General features: G+C 40.1%; 1 protein-coding gene across 1 annotated transcript in view; it reads right to left on the bottom strand.

Annotated features, from left to right (window-relative positions):
• Nucleotides 1-26,982, bottom strand: part of celsr1b (cadherin EGF LAG seven-pass G-type receptor 1b) — a 63,508-nt gene extending 36,526 nt beyond the window's left edge. The window contains exons 1-5 of the mRNA XM_066648865.1: nucleotides 23,265-26,982; nucleotides 9,844-10,473; nucleotides 5,992-6,214; nucleotides 4,504-4,619; nucleotides 2,435-2,523 (exon numbers count right to left, since the gene is read on the bottom strand). Coding sequence (XP_066504962.1) covers nucleotides 2,435-2,523; nucleotides 4,504-4,619; nucleotides 5,992-6,214; nucleotides 9,844-10,473; nucleotides 23,265-26,754 — 4,548 coding nt within the window. The 5' untranslated portion in view covers nucleotides 26,755-26,982. The remainder of the gene's footprint in view (nucleotides 1-2,434; nucleotides 2,524-4,503; nucleotides 4,620-5,991; nucleotides 6,215-9,843; nucleotides 10,474-23,264) is intronic.
• Nucleotides 26,983-27,012: the final 30 nt, after the last annotated feature.

The raw sequence follows: 27,012 nt of genomic DNA, 5'->3' as shown, positions 1-27,012 counted from the left end.
AATACTTCGAGTTTAGTCGACCGCCATTTCCGCTCTAATTTCCTTACGGTTTGTTTTAAGGTGAGTGTTTCTTCATTATACCAGGGAGCGGGTTTTTTCTGTTGTAGCTTTTTACTCTTAAGCGGTGCTACACTATCTAAAGTTGATCGAAGTGTGTTATCTAAGTAGTCCGTTAGTCTGTCCAGCTCCAGTGGGTCTGCTGGACTACTGACTGAGGTCAATAAATCAGTGATGTTTTCAGTAAATTTAGGGGCTGTAGATTGGGTTAGATCCCAGGTTTTGGAAAAATTGCCACATCACAGATTTTACAGAGCATATGACAGAGCATGTGACAGAGATAAAAACAAAGTAAAAATACTGCGTATGTGCACTGATGCCTAAATGGATCCATATTTCCTTTCCAAGTTCCTTCTATGAGATAATTGCCAAAGTTTAACAGAAAAAAAAAATATTCTCCCAGAAATACCTCTGTCCTGTTTTGTTTATATTGGCATATCTAGCAATGCTTTGCTAGCAGAGCAAAGCTACAGTAAGGATGCCAGCAGTTTTATTTTTTGTTGTTTTTTTTTTATCTTCATGACACATGAGCATTAGTGTTTAAAATCTGTTCATCTCTAACCTCAATTTTTGATGATAGGAAACGATGATACGATGCATGAAATCTCAAATTTCACCACTATTTAATCACAACTCTGAATGATCAAACCTGTGACTGCAGGAGGGATTAACACTCTACACTGCTGTGTACAAAAATAAAGGTTCTGAAATTATGAATATATGAAGATTCTTTATCCCTTTATCCCTTTGTTCACAATTTTTTAATCAAACCTTGCTCTTTAGGCAAACAGCAGTAGTTTCTAAAGTTTAGATAAAAAATATGAAAACAACTAAACATATCTGTAGGAAACACATTTAATTCTGATATTTTTCTGGTTTAATTTTACAAATTTAACATACTGAAAAAATATATATATATAATATAAAACATCAAACTATAGACTATTATCATTTTAGGCTTATAATTCTAGTATTTATTGTTTTTCCAAGATGCCATTAAACACAGCTAATAAGCTGTAACTGTGTATTTACATGTGCAGATGTGTAATCCTGGATCAGTCATAAACATTCACTTCTTCTGAACACTGATTTCAAGGCCTATGTTTGTGCAACATTCAGGTTTCTCCTCTCACAGAGGCTGTATTTCCTTAGCCCTATTCAGTTAGTTCAAAACTGTGAAGGAACCAGGTTTTGATTATGTTTGACAGATGACAGCTTTTGAAGCATCAGTGTCCTACTTTTACATTCATTGCCTCTAATTCAGTGAACAAAAACATCTATTAAAGCTCTAAATATCTCCTTCTTAGAGTCTTCACTTGTAATAAAGCACTTGTTATGAAACAAACTTGATTTTACCCATAACATTATGCTCATATTATAATGATAATATACAGTAAACGGAAGCAAATATTGATGTGAAAAAGGCATTATTGTAATGTAAAAAAAAAAAAAAAAATGCCACAGAAGGTAAAATAAGCTTGTGGTCTAACAAAAGGATGTGCACTAGCTCACAGCTATGAAATACGACACATGATGTATTACACACTCTCTGGACACATGGAGTGAGGTGCTCTCTTCTTGGATGTGTAATACGAGGTTTTTCAGACACAGCAGCATCAAAGGAACAGAAAGGCAAGCCGAGTGTTACAAGGGATTTCACTAAAAAGAGAGGTGAACTTTCAAATAGACAGCAATGTCGCTAAGATCACATGTTCTTTCACACTGTGTGAAAATTTCATGATGAATGGACCAATAGAAATGCTCCAAAATGACTTTGAAAAAAATCTTTTTACATTGACTTACACAGAAAATTAAGAAGGTTCTTCCTTTCTCCTATAAAGTTGTAATTTTGGGAAATACATGTTTTTAATTGGACAGCGATAATATGCCGTGGATAGACTAACAACATTTATGCATTTGTCATTGTCCAGATATTCCAAAAACTACTCACAACTACTTACAACTGGTAATCAAACCCAAGCCTGATGCATGGTACCTTTGGTAATACCCAGTTCTCCATTAAAACTGGTGATTATTTAAACTACTATTTATCCTATCCTCCTGGCCTATAGGATTTGAAATCCCATCTGCTTGATGTGAACGTATGCCCATTTTAATTAGAGCTGTTCAACATGAAATTTCTTAATCCTTTTTGCAATATTAGTTTTTGGAACTATTGATATCACAAGTCTAATATTTTACCATTTTTCAATGTTTTTACAGTGTTTAAATATACTGCTGGATCAACCAATACATCTACAAATAGAACCACAGTATGAGACTGTGTCCATATTATGCTGACCTAAGTATAAAGGCATCAAAGTGTGTCATTTAGATGTAGTGCCATGTCAGTATGATGTAGTCAGTAAAGTTATACCTTGTTGTAGTAATGCAGCCACACTGTGTGCCACTGTCCATCACTCACTCCAGCAACTATGAACGGTGACACCGTGGTCTTGCTCTCTCCTGCAGGGAAGAAAACAGATGACTAGTTAGTGGAGTGGGTTCCAGGTCCACTTCAGAGGCTATTGGAACATACTCTCACGGACATATTGTGTCTGCTTGTATTCTGTATTTTTCTCTATTAAATGTATTTGTTTAACTTAACAATGAAAAACTTGTATTAAACATCCATTTGAAGGGACACAAAATAAATTAATGTGTGGCCTTTTTATTTAACACAAATATTGAGAAGTTTTCATAACAACAGCAAGAACATTAATATGATTAATTGCAACGCCATTTTGTTCAAATAACCTTTCAGCCCTAATGCAAAGTTATAAGCCATTATTAACAAACAACGCCCTGAGTGACCCACTTCCGCTGAAATATGTTACAATAAAGTGCTATCAAAATAACTTGCAATAAAATCTGACAATGCTTCACAGGAAAGTCTTTAAGCTGCTAAAACCATAGTGTTCGCCAAAACAATAAAATACTTGTGGAACTCAGAGGGAGATTAGCAATATTGATGGCACTCTTCCAGTTCAGTGGCTGCAATAAGTGAAACATTACAGAGGAGATAATGATGGTTTTGGACCTCCCATGAGGAAAACTCCTTAATCAAGTCACATCCACACACTGTACTCTCTGCTCTGATGTTTACAGCTTGATTCCACTTCATTATCTTGAGCTCTGATCCAAGCGGGGACTTGACCTTTGGCTTTTCTGGGTTCATCATTCATGAGAGTCACAATGCTGTTAAAATTCCTTCATGCCTAGACAGTGAGATGATGTTTTTAGAGGAAATACCTTTCAGTGCTCTCTACTGTGTGCTACTGTCCACAGCTGAACGTGTAACACATGTAAGATGCGTGGAATTCACCGATTCCCACTCAAGGACACTATGGTGACACATTCCACTGTTACTTTTGCCTTTAGATGCAGGTCCCAGGGCTAAAGAGACAGGAGGAGCATTCAGAGGCATGTTGACTACATGCCAACTGAGGAGGGCCGCAGTGAGAGGGGTTAGAAAAACAAAAGGACAGGTAGATAGAGGATGTGTGTTTCAGTGCTCTTTGGCCAGCTGCTTCCTTTGGCACAAGGCCCCCACACACAGATATGTGCTAACATTTTGAGCAAAGGTGCTCATAAAAACAGGGAAAATACTCCTCTCTGTCTGTTTGTGCAAATTCTATCTGAAACCTCAAAATGGCCAGGACCCTTCAGCAGACCCAGACCCTTAAAACACACTCCTATAACCAAACACCAACTCCCAGTTTCATTTCAGTGAGTGTAGTTACTGAATAATAAGCTGCAGGACAAAATAATTTTCATGGGATGTTAAGGAGTTAACAGAGCCATACATTCCCTTCATGTGAACCCTTAATTACTTAATGAGAGCTGTTAATGTTATTTTGCTATTCTTTTCTATTCTACTCTTTTCTTTTTAAATCATGGCAGCCAGTATAAATTGTTTTTCTCTATTTTTTTGCATGAGTTGTATACACAAGCTGCTGTCTATGTTTTGTGAAGATTTCAGGAGAAACAGAGCCGAAATGCCCCAAAGGATATTGAAATAATGTTATTTGTACGTTTTCAATGAAATTAAGAATTTAGCTACTTGTTGACAGTTTTGAGTCTGGACTGTCATCCTTCCAATTCTGCTTTGCTGTTTTTTTTTTTTTTTTTTTCTATAAATCATGATATATCCTCTTTTAATTACAAACAACTGCCTTGCACTCACTGATTCTGGGCAGATTCTGAACTCACCACAAGCAGCTATAGAAAATGAATAAGTAAAACAAAAACATGTTTTTGTGTTTTCCCCAGTGTTAACTGTGACTAATTGTAAGTGATTTCAATGTTAAGGGAAATCACACAAAAACTCAAACTTTTGAGGCCACAAAGTATACTGAACTATATAAAACGTATACCTAGTTCTAAAATCAATGAAAATCTGCCTCAAACTTTATGGGATATGTGGTTTTCTTATCTCTCACTCACCAGCAGAGAAGGTAAGCTGGATCTGCTCTTCCACAATTTCCACAGCAATGAAATCATGCTTTTCATTGAATCGGCCATTATACAGTAACAGTGCATTTCTCTCTCTGGTGGCAAACCTGTGGGACAGAAGAGTTCAGTCAGAGCCAATATTATGTTCATTACTTTCACAGTTATATAAGAGTTTCTCATACAACACAGAATAATGGCACACTGTCATGAAGACACTAAATTTAATTCAGTTCGATTAAAATTTTATTAGAATATTATTCTAAAAAAAAAAAAACTGGGGCAAAGGTTCAAATGTAACAGTAAAGGTATAAAACAGAATGATTTACAGGCATTTACTTAATTAAATATTACCACTATTTTTTTTTTGTAAATATTTTGTTAATATTTCTTCATTCTTCATATTTCATAGTGTCAAAATCATCAGGCAATTCTGGTACAGGAGTCTGGAATCATCTCTAAGAAGAGGTCCAAAAAAAAAAAAAAAAGATGACAACAAAGAACAAAAAAAGAACTGTTATCTTTATTCCTGCATAATTTCAAGTTTTAACTAGGTTTTAATGTAAGGAATTAGGGGTTACATGATCATGGAGAGAAAGGACAACAGCAGTTCCATTAATACAAACAACAGCATTCTAGATGATTTACAGACACACAGGATGGGCTTGAGGGAGGAAAGAGAGAGGGAAAAGGAAAAGGAACTGAGAGAAAGATAAAAAAACTCATGGAGAACAAAGCAAACACCAATTACGGTAATGAGGAGGTAATGGAGGGAGAAGCCACTGGGGGAAAATCTGAGGCACAGGTGTTTGGCGACCGGTAGCAGGCCAGTTACCTCAATTTTGAGGGCTCATGGGAGGCAGATAGGGAGAGGTGTCAGATAGCACATGGCACAGGGCACACTGACCGGAAATGGGAACAAAGATCCCCACCGCATGCTACATCCTGTTTGCAAGTTTGCCTTGGAGATAACTGATGGGAAAGTGAAAAGTTTGGTATAAAAGTTTCTTTGTATCATGTACACCTTCGAGGGAGTGATACACACCCTTTGGGAATGTGGGCAGAGATGGTGAGGTTTGAACTGAAAGTGACCTGCACTAATTGTCTCCTGAGTTAACTGATGTGGTTGGCATTTGTTCCTGTGTGCCATTTATACAGAGACGATGCGTCCTGCGGTGGTTTGTGATTAAAAAAAAAAAGGCTCCAGCCAATGCAAAAGAGCAAAGCAATCGGTTCATTGATGCCTTTAACACTATCATCATCATTACACTATGATGGGTTTTTACAAGACTGCAAAGATTTTTTTGCAGCCAGAAACAGATTATCAGATATTTTATTATTATTAAAACATATGTTTGGCAGTAATTAATGATCATGAGTTCTTGGTCCATTCTGACAAAAAAGGCATGGCACAGTATGAGCCACTGAGGGAGGCGTGTTAGTCACCGCTAGCAGGACAGAATGACCCCCAGCAATACTCACATGAAGGACAGAGTGAAGTGGAACCTCTGTTTCAGGCCCCTGAAGGTGACAAAAGCATGTCCAGGGAAGTTGCGTGTGGTCATCTGGCAGAAGGGCTTTTCAAACTCTCCCTCTGGGCACTGACACATAAACCCACCCACCAGCAGATCCACGCAGCGGCCCCCGTTCTTACACACACCAGACACACAGCGGCCAGAGCGGGCGTCCACCTCACAGTGCTCTCCTGGAACAAATACACAGGACAAAATTAGCCGACGCATTAGGATTCCTCAGTCCAGGCCAAAATACACTACAGCATCCGGACACACAAGACACAAATCAGAGCTGCACATTAATAATGAAGAACTTGGCAAATATCACGCTGTTTAATGGAAATAATAAATCAATTTTAAGGAGTCTTAATATCAGCAAAGCTTCATCCGTTTGTTTACATTCCACAAACATAAAAATTAATTTGTTTAAACAGCGATGAAAAATCTTTTTCCTACACCCTGCAGTCTTGATCTTTTTAGACTGAACAGATAATAGGTACAAGTTATTCTTCTACTTACAAAGGACTTTCCAAACCTGGAGCTTAATATATTATTAAAATTGTATAAAAGTTATGGGACTCAGCATAACAATCATGCAAAATTCTTTTACTGTAGGAAATAACTCATTCCTGTCGGTCTGAAACGCTGTGTATTTGTCAAGAACTCAGAAAAGGAAAAAGAAAACAGAGAAGAATATGTGCAAATAAAACCTTGAAGCTGGCTGCCCCAGAGCCCATCATTTTTGACTGTGTTTGGATTTACCTGGATCAGAGGAATCACAACCACCCTTAATTTTAGATATTCCTTAATAAAGAAACAAGGCAGAAACACTAGTGAGAATTATGCATTGAATTCTGTATTGAATGGAGTTGAAGATACTTCTGGTAAACACATTTTTAACTGACACAGAAAAAAGTGTAACAAATGGGTCTGGTTCCAGTTGTCAAAGATAAATTGCATGGTTACCATACACTTCAATGCTGTTCATACCAAAGAATCATTTTCTCTTTTCTCGGGGCGTCCAGACACACCACATTTACCACTGCGTTCACTGACCCAGACTAACTTCTGCTCTTAATCTAACCAAAGTAGCACATAGCCCAAAGGCACAGGAACAATGGGAGCACCCTGGTGGTCTGGAGGACACCTGCCAGACCCCAACAGATCCATTCTGGAAGCTCAAATCTCTGAAAAAGTGATGACAGCTCGCTAATGGAGAGTGATGCTGGCTGCAATTACGTCATCACCCTTTTTGTTCCTCTATGAGTCTCTAAGAGGTCCCTGAGGTTTTGCTGGTTGGTGGGAGTTGATGTATTTGGTTTGATTTGAGATAACATTCCATCCAAGAAAATCCAGGTGTGAGATAAGAGAGCTTCAGCCTCACTGGACCTTGTTATTTTGTTTCCTGTGTGTGTGTGTGTGTGTGTGTGTGTGTGTGTGTTTGTTTAACTGTGCCAACAAAGCATTTACTGAAACACTCACTAAGACACTGCATGCCATATGAGCAATTAATGGGAAAGATTGTTTTGTTCTGTCTCAGTCAACTCTTCCACCAACGGGGAACCTGACCACCAGTCCTGTTTGCGAACATGATTTGGAACCATTCAGCGCTGAATTGGTTTGTGAACCAGAAATTATGAAACTCATGAAATAAAATGAAATAAAACAGGAAAGTGCTCTTTTTGTGTGTTTTCTGGAGACATGTTCATCGCAGCACGTGGTACGTTGACTACCACAGAAACGACAGGATGGCTCTGCAACATTTATCACTAGGATCTGAACTGGCTGTAAACAGTGGATAAACCATGACTCTAGCCTGACCCTATTTGTTTATATATAGCTTCACTTTCATAGAACTATCCTGAAATCAGAGGTGAGGGGTTAGGGTTGTTTCTTACCCTTTCTAACAGTTAGCTGAGCCCAGGTTAGCAATGACAGAGGCTGTTTTCTCACTATTACAGGTCAATGAAACATCATAGTCATTCTGAAGCTGTCATTTTAAGGTAAAAATATTATGTAGTGTAGCTTTAATTGAACATTTGTATATTTTGGCAGAACAACAAAATTTAACAAAAAACTTCACAAACGAATAATTTTTAGATTCAGACCAGCTTATGATCATGAAAAGTGGGTGCCATAATACCAAAACAGATGCACATGTAGAACACTATTCTGAGATAGAAGACCCTAGTTGTATTACACTCATCTGACTTGTGATCTATCAGATGTAAGGCCAACTCAGTGTCCTTTGGCAATGTCCCTGCCATTATTTTTGACATGATCTGGGCCCTGAGCAGCTATGTGCGTTGAGACACACTCAGTAAGTTCCAAGGAGGTAATGATCCAAATGCCTGTTAGATAATACCTCATTTTAGTGGAATTACAGGGATATATTACGTTGTAATGAGAGAAACCCAACACAGGAACTACAGAGGCCACTGTCAACACCTTCGGTTATGACCATGACCACAGACTTCCCGAGGGCTCAAGGGGAGCACTGCTCTTTACAGTAGTGCAGAAATCTGAATCCATGGAGAAAGAAGCTGTCAAATTGGGTGAAGGACTCAGGGAAGGATCAGCACTACTCAAGTTAAAGGCAAATCTGCCTCTTCCCCATGTGTCTCTCAACATTCCACCTCAAAGGAGAGAGCCCCGAGGTTCATGTTTCTACAGTATCAGGCCTAATGTGGATTTGACAAAGAGAGTAACTGAGAAGATGACAAACAATTTGTTCAGAAATATCCACAGTAAAATTATAAATGATTATCCTCTAAATTCTGTTTATACTTGTGTCCTAACCAATACAGCACACATCCATCAAGACAAGTGAAACAGTAGCATTTTTCAAATGGCTCCGAACACAGCACCATGGGACAGCTAAAAATATCTTTTATATCAATTGACAGATTTTTCATGTTTGTTAGCATGGCAATGTGTAATAAGCAGGGAGAAGGCCATCTTACACACAGAACATTTCCAACAAACAAACTCTAGTTCCTGAAAAGTTTCCATTCAGGATTCGTTCTGTCCAGGGAACCTGCCTGTGTTTCCACCAGGTTTAATGGGAACAAAGAAGGCAGAGGCTAAATTCAGCATCAGCCCCTGGTGTGGAGGCTGAATTCAGCATCAGAGCCACAGATAAACAAATAGAGTCAAAGTAGAGTCATGGTTTATCCACTGTTTACAGTGGGGTCGAATCATACTGATATTTGATACACATGAGTAAATATTGGTGAGAAATTAGTGTTTAACAAAAAAAGAAAAAGAGCACTTTCCTGTTTTTACTTCCTTGTATTTATTTATATAACTTGCTTTAAATTACCTTTCCAGCTCCACTGCGCATTAACACTTCATTTGCACTTTGTTGAGCTTCTTTTAACTCAGTATGCCCATGGACGCTATCATGGTTCAGAACCTACTATTTTTTTGGTTCCAGCTGGCAACCAATTATTCTGGTTCAGGTGCCTAAATATGTTGGTGGAAAAGTGCTGAATGGTTCCAAAATAAGGTTCACAAACAGGAACTGAACTGGTTCCACACTAGTGAAAAAGGGCTATCAGGGAGAGCAAGGCCAGGATGGCTGTGGCATCAAACTTAGTCCCCATAGATTGTGCCCATAAGCCACTGATGTTGAAACACGTTCTCGGTCTTTGTGTTTTATGTTATATAATATCCTTCTGACATTTGGCATTCTCGCCATTTCCTTTCACTAAAAACTCTTACAGATCTTTTCAGAACAACACTGCAGGTCTCATTATAACCCTAGGAAAGAGAAGCAAGAGGAAAAGGAAAGCAGATCAAATAAAACACTGGTGCTAACCTGTGAAATCTTCTGGGCATTGGCAAGTGTATCCGCCCTCTCGGCTGTGGCAGAAACCATTATTTTTACATGGCGCTGAGAAGCACAGGTCTATCTCTGTCTCACAGTAGTCTCCAGTGAAGCCGTCTGGGCAGCGGCATCGCAGGCCATTGACCGGGTGCACAGGCCTGAACAGCAGCGTGTTGGATGCTACAAAGGGGGCAGAGCTATCAAACTTCAGCACAGACACACACTTCATGTAGTTCTGGCAGGGCTCTCGCAGGCAGATGTTGTCATCGAAAGGCAGTACTCGCTGAGTGGACAGGAGTCTCAGCAGTGAGCGCTTCAAGTACAATTGCTCCTGGAGCTCCTCGCTGGACCAGAAACCTCCGGCCGGACTCAGGGCTGAGAAAGTGACGTTAAGGACAGGGGAATCCACATCGGTGTCATTCTGCACATTGAAGACAAACACCCCCTCTCGGCTGGTGGACAGCACGGCTGCTACACCCTCAGCAAATAATCCCAGTAGAGGTGAGAGGAAGCGCTCCTGAGACATGTTCTCCAGACGCACCGTGATGCTGTTGGTCAGCATGTCGTCCGTGATGATGGTCACCCGGAGTGTGCAGAGGGCAGACGCCTGATGAAGGCCATCTGAGAACAAGGAAAAGAGGAATTAAGGTGGTTGAACTCTTGGGATGTGGCACTTAAACATGAATCACTTTTTCTGCGTTAGAATTCATTCATTCATTAGTTTAATCATATTATGTAACCACTTCATCTTGATCCGGGTAACATTAGATCTCCACCCATCTTTGTTAACTCAGACAGTCCAGTTTTCAAGATATCTGTCCAGTTGTAAATGTCTTTTGTCTGTTTTTTGTAACATTCTCTCAAATTATGAGGTACAAAAATCCCAAGCAAGAAAATTTAACAGATAATTTTTCGATGCCCTTATTTTTTGTTTACATGCTCAAATCCCACCTACCACCATCAGCTAGCCAATCAGATTTCATTGTGAAAGTCAGTGACTGACATGCAAAACTACCCATCATGTATCAATATATTAGTGCAGTGTGCAGAGGTAAACAACACAACAGAAAAGGAACAAACAAAAAAATAAATAAAAGTTTAAAACAGTCTTTTTATATAATGTATTATTATTATAGTATTATTCATTCATTCATTCATTTATTGTCTGTAACTGCTTATCCAGCTTATCCATTGCAGTGGGTCTGGAGGCAGGAACACACCATGAAGAGGGTGCCAATCACCCTCAGGGCAACACACTCACACCTATGGACACTTGAGTCACCGATTCACCTACCAACATGTGTTTTTGGACTGTGGAAGGAAACCGGAGCACCCGGAGGAAACCCACGTGGACACAGGGAGAACACACCAAACTCCACACAAAGAGTCAATCGGAGCGGGAATTGATCCCACAACCTCCAGGTCCCTGGAGCTGTATGACTGCGCCACGGTGCCGCCCATTATGGTATATATTTGTATTAATACCTTTTTTTAGTAATTTTTTTAGTAAAGGTAGGAGTGCATCTAATGCAATTTGACTTTGAAATGTGTTTGGTGTTCAGTTTTAGCTTGTTGGAAATGTGGCAACCCTACATCACACACTCACACCTTCTGACAGTTTCTCAAAGCCAACATGTTTTTGGACTTTGGGTTTAAACTAGAACAGCTGGACAAAACCCACACAGACACAGGGAGACAACACCAAGTTTCTCACACAGTGACCTGAGGTGCGACCTGAATCCAACACACTGAGACCCTGCAGCTCCAGGGTTCTGTTCCTAATGTTTTAATTGCTTCTAACGTTCATTAAAACACACACAAATTGGCTACAAACAGGCAAACTGTACAAACTGTAAAACATTTGACTGAAATGGCATCAATTTGTTAAGCAGTCTCAAGACGACTTGATCTCTGATATCAATGGCATCATAGTTTGTTTGTGGGCCTGCTCAGTTCTGACTACACAGTGTAGTACTAATGTGCCATTTTAGCACAGAGCACTGCACTACATGCTACATAGAATCTGATCTACAGTTACAAACTCACTCAGACACACTAACTTTGCCATCAGTGAGAAAACACATTATGAGGCTGTGGCTCTGATGACATCACAACAAATAAAGAAACAAACAAAAAACAATAAGAATATTTGCAGAGTCAGTATAAACAGTTTAGGGTCGTAGTGGGTCCTGAATCCAGCCAGAATCACAGGGTGGGAATACACCCTGGAGAGTGTGCCAATCCCTCACAGAAATATTTTTCACCATGCTCTCAATAACCTTTACCATCCCTGCCACACTAACATAGGCTAATTAGCAGCCTTTTTATTTTACAATGATTTCATTAGTCCAGACATTTCTAACCTAAACCTTATCAAAAGTTTTTAACAAATTATCCCAGTCAAATGATATTTTGTTTATTATATAATGTTGCTGTGCCAAGAAAAATGCATCTCCATTTTTGTTGATTTGTTATTTTACTACATCATTTCAACACAGCAGCTGTCCTTCATACTCTATGAAAAGGTTATGATGAATTAACCAATAAAAATGCTCCAAAATGAATTGGAATAATTTTTAATATGGGCTTCCACTGAAAGCAAAGAAGTTTTTCCCCTTCTCCTATCAAGTTATTATTTTGGTGATACATGTTTTTCTTTGGACAGCAACAATAGGCAAAATTTTAATGCTTAATTTTTATATTAGCAAAGGTTCATAACTCCTTTTTTCAAAACCAAATCAGCAAATAAACAGTAACTGCCTATTAAAGTATACAGTGTGTGTACGTCTGTATTTATACTTATATTCACTTTGAAATCAGTTGTATATGACAGTGAATTCACAATTGAAGGATTAACCCAAGAACACTGGAGTGTAATGAGGTGTTATTAAACACCATGTGGAGAGTTGTGTTCAATCTGCTGCTTTACATCTACAACAAAGCTCCCCACTTTGTACTTGTGAATGAAAAAGAAAGTGCAACCCTAGATCATTTTCTCTCAGCTGCTGGACAGTGATGGCCGAAGCTCAAGCACCACTTCAGCATGTCCAACAGGCCATGAGAGTGTAAGGGCCGTGTACTACATCTGCTCTCCACACCACTATGGCTGCTCTCTATTGTCTGGCCCTGTTTAAGGCATTGTTGGGCTCTGGTGTATTCTCTTCTCCCTTCTGTTCAGCTCTTTGTAAAAGCCCCATACTATCTTCTGAATGAAGAGAGCTATAATTGCTGTACAATGAGGAGACGTTTCCACTCTGTTACGCTGTCTTTTCACATAGTGTCAGCCCAGCCAGACACACAGCCACAGACATAACACACATTTCTGCCTTAGCACACACACACACACACACACACACACACACACACACACACACACACACACACACACACACACACACACACACACACACACACACACACACACACACACACACACACACACACACACACACACACACACACACACACACACACACACACACACACACACAAGCAAGCCGGTGGACTGGTATAGAGACATGTCCATACGGCCTCCACCCAACTCTACGCCCTTGGCCAGACAACATGCGGTATGATACCGTTGTTAAAGGTCAGTCATATAAAAGCAGCGGCCCGTATATGGCCCATGGGCCATAGTTTGAAGAACCCTGGTCTATAGATTGCATGCAACTTGGTCATAAATTATGTGATGGTCACTGTCTTCTGCTTGAATTAAAGGGCACCGCCCTTTTGTTCTTTCTCTTCATCTGTCCCTACATGTGCCGTTTATTGCAGTTGAAGGGACATATAAGCAGGTTGCAATGCCATATACAGGGTCATTCTTGAGGCATATATTAGCTAACAGCACAGAAGAAATTCTAATTGATCATTTCCCACACACAGGGGAATATTCATAATTGTCTTAGGACAACACAGTGCTCACTAATGACTGAATCTAGTCTGACTCTAAAAGGATAAAGCACTGTTTAATGGCATAATGCACTTCTTAAAGATCTTTCAGGATGTGTGCATGTGGTTCTAGGTTTTCAAACAGACACTGGGCAGGAATCCCTCTGCCATTCTATCCAGCAGTCAGTAAACCAAAGCCATAGGTTTGAATGTGGTCTTAGCACATCTCCAGTTCAGAGGCAAGTTATACTTTCTGATGTTAACCACTCACAAACTGATTTCAGAAATCCACCAAACAGAACTGTTACTGAATATCATCTGTGTACTGTGTTTCACACAGCAGTGTGTGGTCAATCCAGCTAAAGTTAATGTTCATTCGTTCATTATCTGTAACCGCTTATCCAGTTCAGGGTCGCGGTGGGTCCAGAGCCTACCTGGAATCATTGGGCGCAAGGCAGGAATACACCCTGGAGGGCAACACAGACACTCACACACATTCACTCACACACTCATACCTACGGATACTTTTGAGTCGCCAATCCACCTACCAACGTGTGTTTTTGGACTGTGAGAAGAAACCAGAGCACCAAGAGGAAACCCACGCAGACACAGGTAGAACACACCAACTCCTCACAGACAGTCACCCGGAGCGAGAATCGAACCCACAACCTCCAGGTCCCTGGAGCTGTGTGACTGCAACACTACCTGCTGCGCCACCGTGCCGCCCTAAAGCTAATGTATGTAGAATTATTACGCACTAATCTTATAACCCAAATGATTCCCTCAAGAACTTAGACAAATACATCTAAATGCTTTCACTTCTTTTTCTAAACAATTATCTGTCATTACAATAATTATATATTATATATATATATATATATATATATATATATATATATATATATTTTTTTTTTTTTTAATATAACTCCTTATAAACATTTAGAACCAGATTTAGCTTTAGACCTTTGGTTTCAGTGAAGAGCCAAGGGAGTAGACAACAAGCCGCCAAAATCAGTGAAAAGCACCAGTCTGCTAACGCCAAGACACATGTCCCTCTTTGCTGGCAGAGGCAAGGGCAACATCAAGACTGAAGGCTGACCTAAATATGTGCAGCACAGAGCCAACTGGCCTCCATAACACAATGGACACTAAGGAGAGGGGGAACACAGAAAGCCCAGTGCAATGCGGGTGGGCTAGAGATGTCTCAAATGATGTACATCCATATTTTAGAAGAGCAAAACTGACTGGCAGAAACATCAAATATATTTCCTAATTTGACAAGGCTCTAGCAGAAGGGAGAGTCAGTATTAGACCAATGGAGTACTGACCATAACTAAAATTTGAGTGTATCAAACAACAAAAAAGTGTTCACAGTTTCCACAGATCCTCCTCTATACACACACTTTCTGTGCTAAATTGATGATTAGTGTTATTTGGAAATAATTCATTTGAAATCTGACTTATTTAGGAGTGGTAAAATCACATTGTTTTATCAGATGGCTAACTGCCAATAAATAAATCCAACTGACAATTTAATTGTTTCATTTTTATTTTGCAAAGGTGTCTATTTTGCTATCAGCTCATACTTAACATATTTCAACTGATTACAGACACTATTCAATGCTGTAAGGAATGTTACAGCAAGAATAATTTACTATTAGGTGTATGAATACATTGTATGGCATTATAAGAATAACATAAATGTAATTCAAATTTTAAACATTCTCATGCTTTTTGTTATAGCAACTGTGATGTAGTATTAAAAATGACAAATGTCATTTCATTAAACAAAAAATAACCTAAAAATTCAGCAGTTTGAAAATGATGGGTGATGAGAATTTATTCATCAGAGCAATCGTTATGAGTTCCGTCTAATTGTGCATCAATTAGTTCTGTTCTTGGAGATAATGTTGTATCCCAAAGTATGTGATTTTGATGTTAGTGATCATGAACATAGCATATTAATATTTATATTAATTAGTAATAAAACGTGTGAATCTTTTATTACAGTTCTACGTTACACAAAAATGCTTTGAAACGTATTTGTACAACTAATAAAACCTCTGTAAATGTGTTTTCACTTTATATATGTTCACTCAATCCAATGGAAATAGGGAGGTTATGTAACAATTATAATAACTCTTCTTTAATATAACTTCTATATATAATATAAAATGTCCTGTTTCTTTCTGTGGGTCTGCCTCAAAATCAGTTTCATTACTACCCCTCTGCTACTATGCATCTTCTACATACACTGGGTGCATTCATTTTTGCAGTCGTATTAAAGCCACATTTCACCTTGGCACCACTTCTGTGGAATGTGGCGAAGGTGCACTCCAAGAAACCTAACGAACAAAGGCTTCTCCCACAGAGTGCAGGGTCTAAGTGTTTGATAATGGAGGCCACACCTTTCCATAGTGCCCTCATGAATCTGTTCTGGATCTTGTTCATTTCAGCAGTGACAGGCTCCTTCAGCTCTTCTCAGCAAACTCAGCAAGAAAACAGCAGCTAGCAGCAAGCAGCACATTCCTGTCTCCATCTGCGAATGCTGCTGCTCTGGTTTATGGGCATTTCTCAGTTTATGGGCACTGTTATAAAAGCAGCCAAGGCTTGGTTAATAGAGCAAGCAGGTGTGAAATATGGTAAATCATGTATCAGAGTTTATGAATGCAGTTAAGGTAAAACTCTCCAGACTGGATTTGTGATATCATTTGATACAGGTGGCCCAAATAATTAAAGCAACTAATTAATACAATACAAAAAAGACAGGTCTGTTATTGTATGTGAAAAATCGGCCCAGGCCCAAAACCTGGCTCGGGTTGGGATGAAGGGTTCTCAGGTTGTACAGTTCAGTATTCAGTTAATATTAGTTTTTCCAAAGTATTCTGCTCAGCAGTGCATCGTGACTCACTGCAGCTGATAACTGGCTGAAGTCTTAGAACACACTGCCTGGCTATCATGACATTCTGGAGTTAAAATGAGGTATTTCCAATTATCGGGGGCCAGGCACTTAAGTGACCTGGAATGCACCATTTGTTTCCCTCTGTGTAAGGTTCTGCTGGTGGAATGTGGTGTTGTAGGCTTTAATAACAGAGCATATAATACCCTTTGGCCTTTGTGCTGGTGCAGTCCGAAGAGAAATCCTCCAAAGACTTTTTCTGCTTCCTTTGTCAAATATTACATGGTATCCAATGGCAACCATTTGTGTTTAATGTGAAAATTAAGAATAGCTATTGAGCAGGAGTGCTGCTAAGCTGCATTTAAGGGTGGCTCTGAGAGAACAATGGTGAATTAACACTAAAATTTGGGCTTTGCATTGTCCTGTGTTAGAAGAAAACCACTTAGAATTAGGAAAATCACACAGAAGCAAATTGTAGACTGAAAAATGACAAAATTACAGAAGAAAATTATATATTTTCTAGTTCCTTTGTATGAATGTGCACCGTACCCCAAAGTGCACGTGTGTATAAAGGCTAGTCAGTGGAGGGAGGATGAGCTCCTGATAAATCCCCGATTGCAATCCCTGACCAACCAAGACACAAACACTCGCCTCATTCAGCAGTCGCCCTTTCTTGAGTTTTCAACACACAAACAGCTTTGTCTTCAGTGACAGAAATCTGCATTGGGACAATGGCTGCCCCCTCCTTGTGTAAGAACACCCCCCCCACCACCCTTTTTTTCTCTCCATCACAACCCCCCTCCCTTCTCATCCTTCACCACAAAAGGGGCCCGTGCTCGAGCCCCCTGTCCGGACCGAATGCCTGAAAGCTCCACAATGCTCATGGTCACCATGCCAACATCAGCCAAGAGCCAGAACTTCTCGAATTCTCCTCCTCAGGCCTTCCTCTGAAGATGAGGGGACAGCCACAGAGGACTTAGAGGGGGATGCTGGGCTTCAATTACCCAGGAGTCAAGCAGAGGGCTGACTGACTTAAAGGGATACTTCAGCATTTTCCAATGTAATCTCTATCATTACCCTCCTTATTTAATTACATTTTTAAATTCACAGGAAGTTCACTTGAAACACATTTATTAAAGAAGCCAATGGGCAGATGTTGAAGAAAGGCTTCATTTTGTTCTATAAGTGGATTTGTATCAGTGGGGATTACAATTATTGTCTGTGTAGTAATCATAATTATAGATTATAGATTTGGAAGAACTAACTATAAATAAACATCTTTTAGTAATACAGTAGTAGCAAGTGCAAACACTTCTGCTCATGGGATCCTGCTTGCGTGGATTCATGACAATTGCTTCACAGTAGACTAACCCTGTACAGGACCGCACTTGCATAATTTTCTCACTTACACAACTGCTATATTAGTTTCATTCATAGAAGTAACTGAATATTAATCATAAGTTAAATGACTGAGTACAAAGGTTTATTGTGTGATTTGTGCAGTGTTGCCCAGTAACTGCCAGTAGATGATTACAATTCAGACAGAGATGATTTACAGCATTAAATAAACTTCAGAAGGAAATTAGCATAAAAACTGAAATACATACCCACATTCCTGAGGGCACCTGCTTTACATCAGTGAGCAGCGGAGCAGCTCAAAACTGTCTACTTTACTTACAGATAGGACACGTGAACCAAATACATCAAACAATGGCCAGATAAAGATGAAAAGGTTGGAAACTCTAAGAGGTGAACCATCTCCAACACAATGTCAAAAATTCAGCTGAAAAATGAAGCACAGATGGGGCTTCTCTTTCAGACATGCCCAGAATCAGATATTAATTATGGCCTAGAAATCCAGAAGCACTACAGAAAAGCTTCATGAAGTCATTTCTCCTTGCTGGCATGTCTGGAATGCAACAAGGAGAGATGACAGAGAGTCAAATGATGCTGAAAACTTTCTGTATAAGAGTTATTAAAGAACTGAATGAGAGCCCTTAAAGTGTAATAAGTATGTGTAGTTATGTCTGTTTAAGTGTGAGAAATAAGCCAATGCCTATGCTTTACCTTAATACAGATTCTGGTATGATCAAGAGCATAGGCTTAGCATGGATGTAGGCAACATGTCCCCATCAATATCCAGCGATTATTGAATTGTCTGCACCAATAATTTCCCCGTAACACGTGTCCAGTGTGAGTGGCTGTGCCATTCCTTGCTGTCACATGACTCTCTGTAGTTTGCTTGTGAGCAGCGCCAAAACTGGAAGGAAAACTTTCCAGTCATAAGTGAGTATTACTGTGCAAGACTCAGTTGCATCGTGGGTAACACCTGGGTGTCAAAAGTGAGTGAGGAGGCCAGCAAAAATAAGAAGGTGGACATGAGCAATTTTTCAAAAAATGTGCAAGTCACTTAAATTCATCACTAATGAAATGTGTCTATCATAATAACAGCAGGCTAAAATTGTCTGTAGCTGTGAATAACATGGTTTAGGCACAACAAACTGCCAACTGTCAGTTCTCTTACATTGTCATTATATCATGGAGCAAAGGGAAAAAAAAGGCAGGCGTTCCCCACTAATGTCAAGAGCAAATCTACGCCAATGCATCATTGCTATTGAAAAGTGGCTCTCATTCTCAGACAGTAGAACACGATTAGTTTAAAAAATCTTATACAGTCTGGTAGTTTTTGTTTTACACACTTTGACCCCACTTTTGTGCCCTTACATTAACGCAGGTCCAGCATTGACCAGATCCAACACTCATATGTCTCTCTCTCACACTCTCTCTCTGTATGGGAATACCTCCTCTCATGCCTCAAACCTCAAGATACAACAAAAAACCCAAAGCTTAAATGGTAACGGACGACTGACTTGAGAACTTTCAAGAAACTGAGCCGAGGGATTAACATGACAATGTCCTCTGGATGTTTCCTCCCCTTCAGAAAATGTGAAACGATCTCTAAGCAACCAGCCTTCACCATCACACAATCTATTTCTAATGAAAAAAATGTTACCAAGAAGAAATCTGTTTGACTAATTCAAATAAAAGACTCCATTTAGCGTCATAGTGAGACATTACAATGTGCAGCTCACAGAAAATAACCTTTAACATGCTCCTAAAAACCAGAACAAGCACATAATGATGACAAAACCAGCTTCTCTATGAAGTGTGCAGAACACCGAAGCCTAAAATCCAATAGCAGAAGCTCTGCTTTATAACGACGAGCCCGTTTTTCTAGAGGTCTAAGGAAGGTTGAGCTGAAGACTGATCCATTGCCAGATCCAAGCAGCTGAATTTTCTCAAATGTTTTAAATCAATATCAAGGCCAGGAGCAGCCCATATTCACTCCTAACACAAACTGGCTAATTTGCTGATTTATTTGGACAATATACTGCCCAAAAATTATGGAGACATGCCCATTTTCTGAGGAAGTAATGGTATTAATATACACTTTGTCTCTGCTACAACAGCTTCTGATATTCTGGAAATGCCTTACACCAGATGTTGGAATATTTTGTGGGTATTTAACCATGGAAGCATAAGTGAGGTCAAATGCAGATGTTAGATTAATAGTTTGCATGACAAACACCACTCTAACTCATCTCAAAAGATATCTGATGTGGCTCCAATTCTCTGAAGATTGCAATTCAGTGCTGTGGGACTAACCCTTTATCTGTTGGTATTAGGTATGGTGACCTTAGACCTATGTGAAGCTGCTTTGGAGCCCACCATTTCATTTAATGGAGATTATGATAAGAGTTGTGCATGCACAACTGATAATCTGTGTCAGCATTTTAAACTAGCCGAGTCCATTAAGTACACGGTTTATCTACAATTCAAAGACTTGTATAAATGTTTTATTCTTTAATAATCCTAACTGCCGCATTCCTAGTTCTAAAGTAATACATCTTAAACATTTAACCTGCACCACAGCGGTAAGTGCATTCTTTGGATTAAATTCCTTTATCTCAAGTCATCAGTTCATTCTCAGATCCTATGATTTGATTCATCCGAGTGTGTCAAAACAACACTGAGCCACGTGAAATTCATGATCTGTGTAGAAATCTGTTCATTAACTACTTTAATTAATTTAATTAGTGGTGCATATTGACCGAATTTGTCCCAGTCCCAAAAACAAATACATTAAGGGAAAGAAAGTCCAAATGTCAAGTCTAAAAAAACAGCTCTTCTCACAAATCTTGAGTATATTAAACACAGAGCTAAGAACAGCTTGTTAAGAACAGCTAAACAATTTTAAAAGACCTTGACATCATCCAAGGTCTAAGACTGCTTTTCATTAATTTCATTTTTTAATCAGAACAACTGTTTAGTGTCAGGAGAAAAAACATCAATCTTTAACATATAATTCAGCAAATAAAAAGAAGTTTGGAGCTTGGAGTTCTCCTGCCTCTCAAAGATAAAAGCTCAAAGAGATGCTACTTTTTCAAAGTTGTGCTGGACAGTTTTGGTGCCCTACCAACTCATATTTCCTTGTATCTTTTTCATTGTATTTTGTATTTCATTGTGAAATATTCATTTCCACTTCCCAAAAAAATGATTTTTTGAAGCAATGAATCAATGAAAAATTTACAACTTTCCTGACATGGAATGAAATCAATGAAACGCAGCTTCTGATTCATGCACTGTGCTGCAAGCAAACCATTTCTTATCTGGGTCAGCTCCAGATTAGTTCTTGAAAGCACCTCAGAACTTTTTCTTCAGAACTAAAAGTTTCAAGTCTAAACTAAATCACATACTGTCCATCTACACAGATCAGCTATAATATTACCTCCTTGTTTCTAAAATCATTGTTCATTTTATCTGCCCCACTGACCACACAGGTGCACAGGTGTACAATTACAGACTGCAGGTCATATATTTTTCTGCATATGTCTAGGTTCCCTTTCACCCTTAGAATATAATTAAAAATAACCGAATAACTACAGAATAATCACTTTCTTAGTGATTAGCTTTAAAATTTAAAAAATGAAATAAAGATCTAGGAAAAGCTTAAGAACCTTTCAAAACTATGATTAACGTTTTATTCTCTCTCTGTGTGTATATATATATATATATACACACACACAGGTCTCAACTGCAAACATAAAATCAGACAGCTAAAAATATGAACAAAAGAAGACAACTGCCCTGGGATTAGACAAGTCTCAGTGGGGTGTAAATTACCCTTCAGTCAATCATAAAGTAATCTGTAACATCACACCCACATCAGCTTACTGTAGTCAAAGATCACATGCAAAAAGACCTAAAAAAATCTTTCAGCTTCACAGTGAGATTTCTGAATAGGGATCATCAGAGAGCAGCATAATATGGTCAGCTTCCATAAAGCAGAGTGGCTCAAAAGTGTTTTCCACATAGAGGACAATATAAGAACCCAAGTTCTAATTCATAAAAGGGGACTTCACCCATTTTTTTTAATGTCAGGAAAATGCAGTCACTGAGATGTAAACAAACCCTTTCACAGTGGTTTGACATTATGTGGTTGATCTTAGAAAAATTAACACCAAACTCGTATAGAAACCAGGAGTCTATATCTACACTCTCCGAAAAAAGGTACGGTAGAGGTACATTATTGGTCACTAAAGGTCCAAACAGTGTAAATGCACGTTTAAAAGGTACAACAGTTTTAAAAAGTCCAGTTGTGTTCCCTGAAGGTACATTAAATTCTGTTCTCTAGAAGGAGAGGGGCATATTTGTTTTTATTATAGAACTGTGTTAAATAAAAAGAAAAAAACATAATAAAAGTCCCGGAGATGAAATGGAGTGTATGAAATCAACACAATTAGAATACCTTAAAGGTATAGAGACAGAAAAAGGTACCATCACAGTAACAGATTTTCAGATATGTACAGATATGTACACTAGTGTACCTATACTCTTAGAATTAAAATGTACAAAGAGTGTAAATGTCCCTTTAAAATTACAGTTAAAGAGAGGTGGTAAAATCCAGTTCCCTAAAGGTATTTTATATTCTCTTTTCCAGTAGGAGAGCTGAATATTTGTAAGCTTTCAATAAAGTGTTTTAAACAATAAAAATAATAATAATAAAAATGTCCTGGAGATGAAATGAAGCATATATAATCAACGCAACTTGAAAATCTACTCTTAATATAGAACATGGTATATTATTTTCCCTTACTAAAGATACTGAATATGTACCCTTAAGGAGACCACCACTGTGACAACAAAATTTACCACCACAGTGGTGAGAGAGTGTACATCCATCATCTGAGTTTTATATGTAATCCTGTCATGGCAAATCTGAGATATATTTGGCACCTTCATCATGAATCTTCTCTCAAAACTGTTGTAAATCAATCAAACAAGCAGTTGTATTTGTAACAATTTCATGTAATAATTTTGTGTGATGCAACTTTAAACTCTTCACATCTTTGGCCCCATCCTCACCACTGTGAATAATTATGCTGTTATCTTAAGCCTTTACATATGCTCATGTTAAATCTAAGGCGGACTTCTCCACTAACAGCACCTCTCTTTACTGATAAAGCCACAGTTAAATCAGCACAGACAGGTGTTCTTACTGAAAGAACTTTGTGATATGCTACTGTCTTTCCGGAAGAGTTTAGAAACTATTTAGCTACTGTACCTGATACAGTCACTCTCATGGTGGCTTCCAGCGGTCTGTTGTTGTCCAGGTCTTTACTCAGCTTCAGTTCTCCTGTTTCCTGGTTCAGGATCAGCAAACTCAGTTCGTTTCCCTCCACAAACGTGTAGAGGAGCTTATCAGACACATCCGGATCATGAGCAGGCACCTTCCCGATGACACCTGCTGGGAAGCTGTTGGATTTATTAGTAACGTAGTTGTTAAAAATGATCTCGAAGTCCTGCAGAACTGGGTAGTTGTCATTGACGTCCACTAGGCGAACATGTACAACAGCCCGACTGACCAATGGGGCAGAGGTAGCCTGGACAACAATCAGATACTCCAACTTGGTCTCGTAGTCCAGGTCAGTGAGAGCTATTAGATCTCCACTAAAGATATCCAGCTGGAAGACCTCAGGAACATTACCCTCCACAATCTGGTATAAGATCTGCGCATTGGTTCCCTCATCAGGATCTGTGGCACTGATCCGAGCTAGAGTGGAGCCCACAGCACTGTTCTCCTCCACATAGATGTATAGCTCATCCTTTTCAAACACAGGGGCATTGTCATTAATGTCTAACACTGTTACCTGAATGTCCACTGCTGTTCTCAGAGGAGGGACACCTTTGTCTACAGCAAAAGCCTTCAGGTTGTATGTAGCCACGTTCTCTCTATCCAACTTCCTGGCTGTACGAATTATCCCAGAGTAAGGCTCGATGAAGAAATCCCCCTCACCGTCATCCCCTCCCTGAAATGTGTAGCTGACCCTGCCGTTGGATCCTGAATCTCTGTCTGAGGCTGACACTTGTAGGACACTCGTGTACACGGGGGCATCCTCGAAGACCGTGCCTTGGTAGATGTCCCTTAGAAACTGGGGTGTGTTGTCATTGGCATCAATGAGTAGGATCTCCACATAGGTGGTGTCAGATTTCTGGGGGATGCCGTTGTCACGTGCAATGATGGCTAATGTGTACGAGGCCTGGTCCTCGTAGTCGATTTCGATCTGTGTGGTGATAGCACCCGTGTCGGGGTGGATCTTGAACTGTGGCACATTATCTTCCATCATGTAGGTGATGCGGGAATTCTCACCTGTGTCTTCATCCATAGCATTGATCACCACAACAGTGGAGCCCACTGGCTTGTCTTCACTTATTAACACTTGGTAATTGGTGCTCTGGAAAACGGGGCGGTGGGTGTTTGTATCGGTGATGTTGATGAAAACCTGCGCCGTGTCGGTACGAGTGCCATCCGAGGCCGTCACAGTCAGGACATACTGGCGCTCCTGTTTGTAGTCCAGGGGTAAAGCCAAAGTAATGAGCCCACCACCACTCTGGCTAGTGATTGCAAACCTATTTCGCGTGTTCCCGCTGGATATCTGATAGGTCACCACGCTGTTCACATCCCTATCCACTGCCGTGACTGTGAGGACGCTGGCCCCGACCGCAGCATCCTCATTGATCTTCAGGTTGTATGTTTTCTGCATGAAGGTAGGCACATTGTCATTCACATCCAACACCGCCACGCTCACACTGGCTGAGGATGACATAACAGGGACCCCATGGTCCCTCGCCTCCACACCAAACGTATAAAACTCTGTGGTCTCTCGGTCCAGCTCCTGACTGATGGTAATCCACCCTGTGCTGTTATTGATAATGAAAGGAAAACCAGGGGAAGTGTCCGTGAGCCTATACTCCAACAGAGCGTTGTCCCCTGAGTCTGCATCGATAGCTTGAATGTGAATCACAGAGTGACCAACGGGAATATTCTCCAGCACTGAAGATTGGAAAGGTGTGCTGATGAACATAGGGCCGTTATCATTGACATCGACCACCTGCACAACAACCATACCAGTCCCATTAATAAGAGGAGGTCTACCTCCATCTTGAGCTTTAATCCGCAAATTGTACTCCCTGATCATCTCATAATCCAGAGGATTTATGACGTCGATGACCCCAGTAGGCGAGTGAATGTAAAACTGGCCTTTTACGTTCCCACTGATGATGCTGTAATGCACTTTGGCATTATTGCCAGCGTCTCTGTCTGTGGCCTTCACCTGTGCTACCTCAGAGTTCACAGCTACGTTCTCAGGGACTTGAACAATGTATCTTTTCTGACTGAACTGAGGGTAGTTATCATTTTCGTCCTCAACCGTGATGTGCACCGTGGCTGTGGCACTGCGTGGACCAGGCTCTTTGCCTTGGTCATTAGCTTCCACTATCAGCTGGTAATGGGACTGAACCTCCCTGTCTGGACGAACTTTGATTTTAACCAGACCGTTCCTAGGATCGATCTCGAACCTAGAATTCACCTCCACTTCATTCACAAGCTTATAGATCATATTGGCATTAGACGGAGCATCTCCATCAGTGGCACGGATCGTCATAACCTCAAAACCCACTTCTACATTTTCTCGAATGCTCACCCTGTAGTCAGTCTGCTCAAACACAGGGCTGTGGTCATTGGTGTCGCTGACTGTAATAGTGAGATAAGCTGTGGCTGACTTTTTCGGCACTCCCTTGTCAGTGGCTGTGACTTTGAACACATGGGTGTCTTTAAGCTCCCTGTCCAAAGGCTGCAAGGTCGTGATGCCCCCTGTTTCGGGGATTATTTGGAAGTAGTCATTGGATCTGCTGTCAAACAGAGCTTCCATGTCGTAGTCCACAACACCTGCATCACCGTCGTCTGGATCAAACGCTTTAAGGGTGATGACCCGGGTCCCTGTGGGCTCATTCTCTGGAACTGAAACCTGGTAGTTGGGTAACTGGAACTGTGGAGGTGAATTTGCATTTCTTTTTAGACGTTTAACCCACTGTTCACTGCTTACAGCTAAATTCTGTCCATGTTTTTGGCTGAAATATAATTGCACTTGCAAAAATAACTGCCTGCCTTGGTAAAAAGTGGGGACTGTACAGAGGAAACTGGCAGTGTGCGGTAAACAGTGTTCAGAGACTTTACTCTGAGCAGTGATGTTCTCAAATCTATCCTCTCTGCAGACAGACAAGTGCATTTCTGAATGCCGTGCAAATACTGGTAAATGCTCATATACACTTATAGGTAACAGACCCCAGGTAAAGCAGGCATGTCCAGATTGGAGATAAACGTAAGCATCCAGTTGACGTGTCGGGGTCTTTCTTTTGAACTTGATAAAACAGTCCTGCCCGTGAACAAACGTGTTGAAATGAATCAGCACAAAGTTTCCAGACAATACTGACGTTATTCTTAGATACAGAGGTACTGGGGTTCGCGTGAAGCGCGAGCAGAAAACTTTCCGCGCGAGAGCCACAATTCCATCAGTTCTACCGACCTTCACACAGTGTCGGAGCGACTTTGCGGTGTGTTTTCGGTCTATGGTGTAAATCCACCCTGGTCCCAAAGAGACGTTCACCAGCGGAGCTCCGGGCTGAAGACTCTCCAGAAAGTGCAGCTCGAAGCATCCATACAATGGAAGCTGAATGAAAACTCCAAACCAAATCCATTTCATTGGTAATTCCATGGCTCATCACATCTCACCCCAAAAATACACATCCAAACGTGTCCGAATCACGAAAGAGGACTCGGAATGGTCAGAAGTGTCCTCCACAAACTCACTACCGATCGCAGCATGGTCCTCCTCCTCAGCGTAGCTCTTCAAACTGTGCCTCAAACTTCCACTGGCTCCGGTGAGGTTTCGTTCGCGAATGAGTCGACACGTTTGGTCGGTTCTATGAATCTGCTCTTTTAGGAGAACTTTGGGAGTCGACTCGTTTTAAAG

Source organism: Hoplias malabaricus, chromosome 17 (genome assembly GCF_029633855.1).
Source record: "Hoplias malabaricus isolate fHopMal1 chromosome 17, fHopMal1.hap1, whole genome shotgun sequence".
Classification (NCBI taxonomy): Eukaryota; Metazoa; Chordata; class Actinopteri; order Characiformes; family Erythrinidae; genus Hoplias; species Hoplias malabaricus.
The sequence above is the reverse complement of the archived record's forward strand: the minus strand, read 5'-3'. Positions and strand labels throughout refer to the sequence as shown.